The sequence below is a fragment of the Bison bison genome, unplaced genomic scaffold, assembly GCF_000754665.1.
Source record: "Bison bison bison isolate TAMUID 2011002044 unplaced genomic scaffold, Bison_UMD1.0 scf7180017864302, whole genome shotgun sequence".
Taxonomy (NCBI): Eukaryota; Metazoa; Chordata; class Mammalia; order Artiodactyla; family Bovidae; genus Bison; species Bison bison.
Window position 1 is genome coordinate 967,701 of NW_011494874.1, and position 11,567 is coordinate 979,267.

The 11,567-nt window shown below is 53.7% G+C and overlaps 1 protein-coding gene across 1 annotated transcript in view; it reads left to right on the forward strand.

The window, feature by feature from the left end:
- The first annotated feature begins 4,722 nt into the window (after positions 1-4,722).
- The window catches only part of CDC42BPB (CDC42 binding protein kinase beta (DMPK-like)), a 56,640-nt gene continuing 49,795 nt past the window's right edge, over positions 4,723-11,567 (forward strand). The window contains exons 1-2 of the mRNA XM_010851414.1: positions 4,723-4,814; positions 10,413-10,496. Coding sequence (XP_010849716.1) covers positions 4,752-4,814; positions 10,413-10,496 — 147 coding nt within the window. The 5' untranslated portion in view covers positions 4,723-4,751. The remainder of the gene's footprint in view (positions 4,815-10,412; positions 10,497-11,567) is intronic.

Sequence of the window (11,567 nt, forward strand, 5' to 3'; positions counted from 1 at the left end):
TGGGGGGTGTGTGTACAGCCATTACGTCCACACATTGAAAGCCATGAGTTCTCCCTGCTGCCTCCACTGCTAATCCAGTACTGCAGGGCCTTTGTTCTCCCTTTTCTGACAGTCGTGACCCTGGCTCCCATTGTCCTGGGGCTGGTCACTGAGGGCATGAGGCTTTCCGTGTGTAACAAGCCCCCTGTCCCTGCTGTTACCATGTCCCCCGCACGGATGTCTTCCTCACCCCAGTATCACCCAGTTTGGGCTCTAAACCTGCTCCTTGTTGGGCTCTGCCCAGGGCGCACCGGAGGGAGACGGAGAGGGCTGGAGGAGGGAGAATGGCCTGGCAGCTTCCTGCCGGCTCCTCTTCCTTCCAGGGGCATTTGTGAACCCTGGGCAGAATGCTCCGCACAGCTGAGACTCCTTCCCGAGTTTCAGAGTTGAATCTGGGCTCACCTCTGCAGGGGACACCTGGCCCCCAACTTCCTCCTGGCAGGAAGTGTCTTCCGGTCGTGGGCCGCGGCCCCGGTTTGGGTGTTTTCCCACGCTTGCAGAGACCTCAGCAGCAGCTGGCCAGTGTCCCTCTCAGCTTGCGGGCCTCCAGCCCCTACAACCTGCCTTTGTGCTCAGAGACGCTGGCAGCCAGCCCCAGCCGCCGCCCACCCTCCGAGTCCCGAGTGCGGAGCCCTGTGCCCGGCCTCACCAGTCCTGCTTCTCCCCGTGGGTCTCCTGGTCCCCGGGTGTATCGGCTGCTTCCTGCTCCTGCTGTTTCATGATAATCCCATGCGCTTCCGTCTTTCTGGTTACCTAGCCACCAGCCTTGTCTGTTACGTTTTCCTCAAACACCCCCGTGGGCTCTGTCCCTAGACGCTGCCCGGTCCGGACGGCAGGGTCCCCTGGTCTCTCCGCTGACACTGGCGCCCTGTTGGAAAGGTGGCTCTTTCCCCTTTCCTTGTCTTCCTCGGTCCTGTCCCGCCAGAGCAGTTTCTGGCCTCAGTGCTGCTGTGGTTTCAGGGGTCTGCTGCTCTGGTGTGATTCTCTGTTCAGGCTCCAGCTAATGCAGTCTCAATGGTTGTTTTTTTAACCTAGCACTGTAATATTTTTACTGTGTCTTCAGAACTGTTTGAAAATATTTAGGATTCTTCAGAGATGACACTTTCCTTTTGGATTCTTTTTAGTGCTCTTTATTTTAAAAATTAGATTTTTTACCTAGTTAATTTCCTATTGCTTGAGTTTTACTTCCTTTATCTTTTCAAGCTTTCATTTGGGGTGTTTCCATGTTTCTTCCCCTGTTTATCAGGCTGGACCTTGTAAATCCGTGTTCATGCATCTCAGGGAAGTTGTTCAGAGCTGTGTAGAATGCATAAGCAGTAAAATGGTCCCATCAAGAGAGTAAGAGGACACCTTGGGGAACATCAGGTAGGACCGCTGATGCGGAAAGAAGAGACGCCGAGAAAGCCAGCCGGGGCTCCTCTGCCACAAGGGCCTCCTGCGCCCCTGCCTCAGCCCTCGCTGCGGATGGGTCCCTGAGGAGGAGGGGCTTTTTGCCTGTTTTATGGAAAATTTAGTCAGAGGAGCAGATGCCTTTTCTAAGGTAGCAGGGCTACCAGTGTCCCACTTTGAACTTGACTCCCCTGAATGGAAGGAAACCAGGACTTTCCCTGGTCCCCGCAGCCGCGTGGCCGCCTCCTGCCCATTCGGGAGGAGTGATGTTTCCCAGAACTCGGGATGTTTCCCTGGACCGTTTACGTGCTTATAGATAGTCACCCCTGGCAATCAAGACAGACACTTCACACCAGGTTCCGGAGTGCTCTGAACGACAGATGAATGGTGGGTTGACTGTTGTAAGAAACCGTCTAGCCAAAAGTAGGGTTGACTATCAGATCTTTATTAAAGAGTTACAACTTTCTAAGCCCTAATAATAGGATTACAGGGAATGTGAAGTTGGTTTTATTAAAAGTAATAATTGCTATAAAATAAAAATAGCGCAATTCAGATGAAAAGAGGCAGCAGAGTGGAGGCCTGGCGTTTACCGTTGTACATCTGACAAAGCCAAAGTAGAGTGCTGGAGTACAGTTGATTCAAAAGGGTGAAGCAGATGTCATGAGATCAATGAGCAGATGTCATAAATGGATAGTTAACATCCCAGGGCATACAGCCGGATATGGGAGAACATTACCTCACCAGGCGTCAAAGAATCTTAATTTCAAAGGGAGACGAGGCATCATTGTGGGGTGAAAGGCAGGTTAGGAACCGGATAAAATGTTAGCACCCAGAGGAGAGTCCTGGAATTTCATCCTAAAAATTAACTTAAAATAGTTAAAAAAAAAAAAGAAAGAAAAATCTGTGTGTATGAAAAGTTTATTGCAAATTTATTCATCATAAGGAAATAATTTTAAAGAATTAAACCTTTAACCTCTGCATTAAGTAGACACAATTTTAAGTTGTGGGTGTGTCAGCTTACTGAAATGTTATGCAACTGTTAAAATGATAGTTGAGTGGTTTAGAAACATGAAAAATGTGAGAAATTGAAGGCAAAATATGAAAAATAGCTATATGAACACTTACTGTGTCTACAATCAAGGGCGGGAATGGGAACGGGAAGTTACAAGGATTTGCAGCACAGTTAGGGGTGGAGTTGCCTTTGACCTCCATGAACACTGCCTTTGGCCCTGCGCGTTTATGACAGCGGCCAGCAGGCTGCGTGAGTCTTCGGGGTTTTTGCAGCAGAGTGCCGCGCGCCCTTCCAGGAGGAGTGTCTGCCGGGCACACGCCGCATGCGCGAGGCTCAGCTCCTTCCCAGGAGCGCCGCAGCATCGCCTTCCCAGGCTTGCTTTCCTGCTGGGGGAGGACGTGCTGGGCACGTCAGCTTTGCCGGGAGTGTCTTCTTCACGGTAAAACGAAGGTACCATGTGGTTCCCCCAGAAGATGCCGAGAGAGGTGATGGTCTTCAGTGGCTGTTGAAAGTCTGCATTTCCATGAGGATTCCTGGGAATGGATATTTTGGGTGATGTTTGAAATAAATCATGAGGTGCCATAGGGGACCTTTTAAGTTCTAGCTCAGGGGTTTTCTTTAGCCTTGCTTTTTGCCCCTACATAATTCAGACCTGGTGTGTTCTGTTCCCTAATCTCAGTGCTGATGGGTGTTTACAGTGGCGGCGGTGGTAATTTACTACCAGCAGGAGCCAAGAACCTTCTGCTGCTCTTTGTTCCTTGGATCAGCAAACCTTGCTTGTCAAACCTTGGTGGACTAAGCAGCTACTTAAGGAGAAAACAATTGAGTTAGATTAAGAATGTGGAGCTCAATTGGAAGTCCAGAAGAGATGAGATTTGCAGGATTTGGGGGGAGATAATGTAGGTGCACATGCAGTTATAACAGACAACCCAGAGAGAACCTTCATACGTGTGCCCATGTCCCCCCAGGGCAGTGCTCGTGAAGCTGTCATCGTGGAGGACCTGAAAGAGAGCTGTGGAGAACAAGTCCAGGTCGGCCGGACACAGGGCTGTAGGCCTGAGGGTGTGAGCACTGTGACAGGCCAGGCGAGGGCGGGGCGGACGGCGGTCACGCTGCGTCCTGCGTCGGTGGGCTCCCGGCCCTGGGGCTGCTCTGACAGCTCACCACCAGCTGGGGGCCCCAGAGGAGCAAGAGAGTTCCTGTTCTCCCACAGCTCTGGGGCCAGAAGTCCCAAGTCGGGGTCAGCAGGGCCGTGCTCCTTCTGCAGGCCCTTGGGGAAAGCCTGTCCCTCCCTCTGCCAACGACTGGCAGCAGCAGCAGTTGGGGGCGCCCCTTGCTTGTCGCTGAACCCCTGGGCTCTGTGCCTCCATCTTCACGTGACTCCCCTCATCATCTCTCTGGTTTAGGTTTTTTGTATGCGCCAGTCATGCTGGGTTTAGGGCCCACCCCGTTCCTGTTTGGGACCTTCTCTTAGCTTGATGACATCTGCAGAGACTGCACTTCCAAGTCAGATCACATCCACAGGTTGTTGGGGAGACACTATCTGACCCAGTCCACGTTGCACAGAAACCTGGCTCCGTTTTCTTCTCCCTGAAGCGTGGGTGATCACACAGTGAACCTCGAGAATGGCGTGCGGCCCGTGTCGGGGTGCAGTGCTCCCAGCCTGCCCCCGGCACCGCCAGGGGCTCCAGCAACTCAAGGTGGTTACCGGGAGTCCCGCAGGCTGATTCTTGGCACCCAGAGGTCACGGACCTGGTCCGCTGGCCTGTGCTGCCCTGTGGGAGAGTTGAGCGTCCACAGCTTGCTCGGGGGGAGAGCCCCACTGCCCCGAGTTTCCCAGGGGGCCGTTGTTGTGATGGTGTTTGTTATGACACATGCTGAAGTGCGTGTCCAGTACGGATGCCCACCTTAGTCTGGTGTACACGCCGACTCTCCGGCTGTCCATGACTTCTCAAGTGTTGGTGTTAGGCGCCACGTTGTGTCTGACTCTTTGCAACCCCACAGGCTGTCCATGGCATTTCCCAGGCAAGCATACTGGAGTGGGCTGCCATTTCCTTCTGTAGGGATTGAGCCCACTTCTCCTACGTTGGCAGGTGGATTCTTTACCACTGAGTTGCCAAGGGAATCCTTACAGATATATTACATGTTTTAAAAAGTATTCATTTACAAAGTAAACTGCTTCTAAGTAAAATATAACTTCTTAGAATGCCCCAATTATAAAATTTTTACCTGTTATCAACTTATTAGAGTAAATTGTTAATTTGACTTCTTTTCGTTTGTAGCAAAACCGTTTACACAACTGGTGAAGGAAATGCAGCTTCATCGAGAAGACTTTGAGATCATTAAAGTGATCGGAAGAGGTGCTTTTGGTGAGGTAAGGTAGACTTCTTCCCTCCCTCTTCCCTTCCCTCCCATCCTTCAGTTTTGCCTATCAACTGTTATCTAGCGTTTCTAGGGTCCTGTACGTTGATTTTTGAGATGAGGTAATTTATTGGTATCATTTGGAGAGTTCTTGGTGGATAAAATCTGAAAGATAGAATTAAGGAGAAAAAAAAAAACAAAAAGGAGAAAAAAAAAACAAAAGGTGGTGACTGGTGAATTACCCTAAATATTGTCTGGACCAGAATAGTTCTTTCTGACAGAGTAAGTTTTTAAAATTATCCATTTGTCAGCTGAAAAAAGTCTTGGCAGCCATTTTAGAAAAAAGGAACGATCGTCTCGGCGGTGCTCACTGTTGGTAGCCTGCCCGCTGCCCGTCTGTCCTTGTGGGGTTGAGTCCAGGCCTGTGTGTGTGTGGGGGGGTACAGATGGGAGCAGCCTGTGCACCCGGGCCAGAGCCGCTGACCTCCTGTCTCAGAGCCCAGCAGCAGGCCGGGATCCGGTGCGTTCGCAGGGGGCCCTTCACTGAACGGCAGTAATGCCGCTCCTTCAGATTTGCCTCAGCGCTCCTGGGCCGGGAGCTGTGTGTGTTGGTGAGCCAAGCGCCCTGTCACGTCCCAGCCACGCGTGTGCTCTGCTCGCCAGTGACTCTGCGCGCACGGCGTACACTTCACACTACACGCGGAAGGAAGCAGAGCAGGGTTTAATGAGATGGCTTCTTTGCCCTGGAGCTTCTCATGACTGCTGCGGACTGGCATCTGTTTTAGAAAACATCTCAGCATTTTTGACGATTCTTGCACTGCCAGCACCTGAGGACAGCCCTGCTGTATCTGCAGGGCTTGAGTAGAATACACAGAAGGAGACAGCTGAGATGAAAACGCCTTCAGAGTACCTGCGTGAGAAAGCCTGGCCTGCTGGCATACACGTGGGTGGCTGTGTGTCGCGCTCTTTTTCTTCCGTGGAAACCCCCGGCCTCGGGTCAGGCCCCGGCCCACGCTCTGTGGGGGACCTGTCGTCCTCATACCTTCCTCTCCCCCCGAAGACCTGAGAGCAGATCTCTCCAGGCTGCAGAGGGAGGGGGAGGCCTGCCACTGGGGGCAGCTCTGACCCGGGGCGACCCCAGACCGGCTATAGGCTGGGGCGGGACGGGGACGTTGGCTGTTGCTTTCAGATACTGAGGTGTACCTCCCCATGAGATGCATAGATCTGGGTGAACGGTTCTAGTTACGACAGTCATCTGCTCCTCTGCAACCAGCTCCCCAGTCAGTATGGAGCATCCTGTTCCCGGAGAAGTCCTTCCCCTTTCTCCCCGGAGCCCCCACCTCCTGGGAGCCCTGCCCTCCCCCAGCAGGGAAAAAGAGAGCTACACGGAGAAACAGCAGATCTCTCTTCAAACTGAAACCCAGCTCAGTTCAGTATACTCTTCCACCGACTGTCTCCCCTGTGCCAGGAGCGGGGTGGTCTGCTGGGCACAGCGCTGGCCACGCAGAGCTCCACACTGACAGCAAGCCCTGTAGGGTGTCAGGGTGGGGGGCAGGAGGAGACCCCAGGGCAGGACAGGGATGGCCTTCGGGAGGAGAAAACAAAAGCACCAGGGGGGACGTTGTTGTGCCAGAAGACTTGACAGTTATCTTCAGTGCTCTTTTTTGCCAAAGAACTTAATGCAAAAGTCAGTTTCCGATGTTCATAGAAGATAACGTTGATCACTTTTCAGTTTCTCCCGGATCAAGAGAGATGCATCCTTGGAGTCCAGCCTTGGCTCCCTCTCCAGGTTTAGCAGCTTCTCTGTGAGAGGTACATCGTCAGCCCTCCTGGGCTCTGTGGCCTGGGCCCCCACACCAGCCCTCCTCACCCAGCTCCCCCGGCCAGGCGTCCTGTGTCCGTCGGCCCGCCTGCACACAGGCGCCGCCCTCACCAGCGCAGCTGGAGTTCTGGGCTCTGCGGCTCCCCTTCCCATCACCGACGTTCCTCCCAGGAGTGGTCTTGTCATCACGTGCCTGAAATGTGGCCCCGTTTCAGCTCCTCTGTCTCCAGAGCACCCAGCGGATAGTGGGAATGGGAATACCCTAATCATTGTTGTGTCCTGAGTGTTTTTCACACGTGGTTCTAATTGAATGATTGCTTCCTCGTGACAAGCCAGGGATGGGGGAGAGTCTGTGTGCAGATCCGCCTTGTGTGTGCAGCTGTACACAGATAGGTGTGTGTACCATGCGTAGACAGGTGTGTGCACCTGTGCCTCTGACACTGTGGCGGCACTGTTCAAGAGCCCTGCCTGTAGAAAGAACTTGCAGAGTCCGCTTGGAGTGGAGTATGTCCCTCTTATCTCAAAATTGTAGCAGAGCTCAGTGAAATTTCTAGGTTATTATTCAGCCAGGGCTTGGAGTCTCAGGGTGTTGGCTTGTTGCTGAGCTTTGAACACGTCTCTGTCCTCCCCTCAGTGTGGAGAAGTGGCCCGGGAGGTTCTTCCGACCCTGTACTGCAGTGGGGGCTTACTCCCCGGATTCCGCGGTGCGGTGCCCAGGGCCGTGGCTTTGGACGTGACGGCAGGTCCCTGAGGGTGACCGTGTGCTGGGCACCACAGGCCTCACATGCTTTCATGGACATGGAGAAGGTGCGAGGCTGAGTCGCAGAGCGGGGGCCTGGCCGCAGGTGGGCGGTGGGGGGCAGCGCTGACCCCTGTGCCTGACGCAAAGCCCGCGTGTCCAGCCACCCTGTGCTGCTGCCCCTTGTTCCTAGGATGACTTAAAGAAGCAGAGCTGTGAAAGCTTTGTTTAGAAACAGGTTCAAATTAAGAGAACAGCTGTGTGCATAGAGCGGTTCAGAGACCGGTCCAGCCCTTTACTCAGATACCGTTTTGTTGGCGTTTCATCTCATTTTCTTGATCCTGGCATAGCTGTGCTGCTCTCGCCTGCGCTCCCTCCCCCTCCTCCCCTGCCTCTGTGCACGTGTACTTTATCAGAACCGTCCTGGGTGCTCTCTGAAAGCTTTCTGTGCCCCGGCAGGGCTCCTCTCGAGAGCCGCGCTCTCTTGTGGTCTGCGTGTCGTTCCTGGTAAGGTCTGGGTCGTCACTGATGCTTGTCGTTTTCAGAATCGCGTTCTTTTTCTCAAAGGTCAGCAGCTCTGCCTTGCTTACCAGGTTAGACCGTTTCTGTACTAAGTACTAACAGGTTTTTTTCCTCCACTTATATCTTACCCACCCAGATTATAGCTGATTCCCAGGAAGAAATAGACACTCCTCAGATGATGACAGCGTGTGCTCAGAGTTCCTGTCCTTAGACGTGTTGGAGAGCTCACTAAATGTTCATTTGTTGTTGTTCTTAATTTATTCAGAATTGTAGTGAGTTTGGTCAGTGATTTCTGAATCGGCAGCGGACAGACAGCCGCTTAGGTGTGGTGTGAGGGGAGCGGCCCTTGGAGTGGCGGTGACGAGGTGAAGGGGGTGAGGGCCAGAGGGTGGTTGTGGGCACTCATGCGGAGGGGACCTGGCTGGGAGCCCAGCCGTGCAGGGCACGTACCTCCGACCCTCTGCAGGCTCTGGGAGGATTATATCTAATTGTGACCATTGTGCTAAGACAGTCCTTCCCAGCACTCACCTGTGGGAATGAGGCTCTGCACCTCAGATGGCACACCTGTGACGGTATTAGAAGGAGCCACCATCTAGGACTGGAGAGGGCGAGCTGAGGGAGAGGGTCTGCTGCTCCGCACAGCCCGGGCACAGGCGGTGTTCTGTGCATGTCACCCCTGTGGCCGCTGCGATGATGTTGCTGTGTGGTGGTGATTAGAAAGCAGGGGAATAAGTGGTTCGTATTTGTAACTCTCTGTCCTATCCCTGTGTGTGGCAGTCCTTGGCAGCAGAGCCCAGGTGCAGGGGTCAGTATCACTGCTTATGGTTTTGTGATGGGGACTTAGGGCAACGAGTGAGTGATTTATTTATATAGGGTAGGAGGCGCCATACGATGGTGCAGACATCACATCTCATGTGCAGCAATGGAAGAATTCATTTTAGATTTGATGGGGACCAGGAGAAGGCACTGGCACCCCACTCCAGTACTCTCACCTGGAAAATCCCATGGACGGAGGAGCATGGTGGACTGCGGTCCATGGGGTCGCTAGGAGTCGGACATGACTGAGCGACTTCACTTTCACTTTTCACTTTCATGTGTTGGAGAAGGAAATGGCAACCCACTCCAGTGTTCTTGCCTGGAGAATCCCAGGGACGGGGGAGCCTGGTGGGCTGCCGTCTCTGGGGTCACACAGAGTCGGACATGACTGAAGCGACTTAGCAGCAGCAGCAGTCCAAGAGGACTTCCTGGACGAGGTGGCATTTGAGTTGTACCTTGACGAATATGGCTGACAGCCAGCATGTTGAGGGCTAATACCTATGTTCCTAAACCACCCTGAGCCGTGTTGAGCGTGTCGAGTCTTGATTCACACGGCAGGCTTAGGACGGTCCTGCTGTTGTCCATTTCCTAGTTGTAGAAACTGAGGCACAAAGAAGTGAATCTGCCCAGCTTACACTTTGGAGCTCCCTGTAGGGAAAGAGCAAATTAGCCGAGACGGTGGTGCTCAGGCTATCTTGTCCCACAGCCTCTCACCCGCGTTTTGTAAATACATGGTTATGTAACAGCTGAGACCACATACAGCACCGCACGCGCGTGTCGCAACATACCTCATGGGCCACTTTTGTTCTGTGAACGTGTATAAGCTCCACCTGAAAAGCCCTTGGAGCTACATGATGGTCTGCGGTAGGGCTGCTGCACCAGCCCAGAGAGAGCACCAGCTGCTCTGCCCAGTGCGTCTTGCCCACACTGGGTTCAGTGAACAGTGAGATATAGGAAGACATCCCCTACCCCAGTTACTCACTGCCCTTGTGAAGAAAAAATCCCAGAGGCAAGTCCTGGCACATGCAGGGCTGGCCATAGGACTGAGAGGTGGAGGGGGGTGGGTGTGCCGGGAGATGAAGCCCCAGAATGCAGGAGGGGAGCTTGGGAGCCCCTGACAGAATGCAAAGCCATCGCTGTGTAAATGTGCAGACCCCAGAGAGAGGCCAGCAGACCGCGTGCTCTGGTGCTTCAGCTCCGAAGTGATGGGGGCTGAGCCGGCGACGGAGGTCATTCAGGCCGCATGTGGCTAGAACCGACTTTCTTTTTAATCAATTTATTTTTATTTTTGTTTACACTGGACCTTTTTTGCTGCTCGGGCTTTCTCTAGCTGCGAGAGAACAGGGGCTGTCTTGGGTGTGGTGCTCAGACTTCTGCAGTGGCCTCCCCTGTGGCCGAGCACGGGGCGTGGGCTCTGGGGTTTCGCATCGGGCTGTAGTTGCCCCGAGGCACATGCAGCCTTCCCAGGCCGGGGATTGTCCCCAGCGTTGGCAGGTGGGGTCTTACCCGTTGTGTCACCAGGGAAGTCCTAGAATCGAGTTTTGATGCTTAAAAGGGCAAATCTTTACTTAAATAGAAAATTTTACTTTCCTTAACAGCTCATTTTCCAGGGTTTCCAGGCAGTTAAGTTTTCTCTGTAATTAATGAAATGTGCTGCTGACCTTTTGTGCTTCGTTAACTGAATTTTTGTTGAACTCACATTTGTATGACAGGTTGCTGTTGTCAAAATGAAGAACACTGAACGAATATACGCCATGAAAATCCTTAACAAGTGGGAAATGCTGAAAAGAGCAGAGGTAAGTGAGGCGCCTTAAATAAATCCATAAACAGGCAGTTTCTATGTCAGGAAAGGTCTGACGGAGCCCAGCTGGTGAGAACCACAGTCCTTGCACATCTGGACCTTCCTTCCTTCTGTCTGTCCTTCCTTCTGTCTGTCCGTCCTTCCCTTCTTGACAAGAGCTGCTGCTTTCTGTCAGCAGGCCCTCAGCCTCTCCCACCCATCCCTCTCGGTGTCGGCTCCGGCCAGGTGCCTCTCTCTTGAGAGCCCCCTTGGGTGTGTCTGCGGGGGCAGCGGTCCAGTGGTTAGGACTCCCAAGCTTCCACTGCACAGAGCGTGGGTTCAGCCCCTGTCAGGGAGCTGAGATGTCACGGGCCTGATGCAGCCAGGAAAAAACCCTCAGGCATCTTATCTCAGTTCTGCTACCGGTGCAGAAGGATTCTTGAATCTGGGAATGTTTTGCCCTCCCTCCTCTAGAGGAGGGAAGGTTATAAATAAAAGTAGGTGACCACTGCAGGGCAGCCTGTTTCTTTTCCTTGTCCACCTGGGTGGCGGCTGTTTCATGCCCCTGGCCTCGCTCTCCCCGCCCCGCCCCCATCCCCCCCCAGGCCGCTGCTGCCCTTTGTCTGCCCCGGGCACTCCCCTCCAGAACCACCCCCTCCTCCTCTGGAAATTCCTTCTCATCCCGTCACTCTGACGCCTCCTGGTAACTCCAGGTGGCCCCTTTGCTGTTTTCATGGATGTTTACCTGCTGATGCTAGTGGCCACGCCGTGTGGACAGTGCACACGAGGCTCTCCTGAGCGCAGGCCGTCCCTCCTCCCTCACCAGTGCTCCCACCTCAGCTCCCTGCTGGCCACCCAGCTCTGTCCTTTTAAACCACATGCTGCTTCTCCCCTCCCCTGTCCACACTCGTGTCCTCTTTCCATCTGCAGCTGGACCCGTCACACGGCCTTACACGTGTCATTGTTCAAACGTGTGTTGTCACCAGTGTCAGGGTCACCCGACTCGAAATGCAGGCGTCCCGTGACTCGGCCTTCTCTGCCCCCTTCTTGGCCCCACCCTGTCCACTCCGCGTCCCCCACCCCCGGC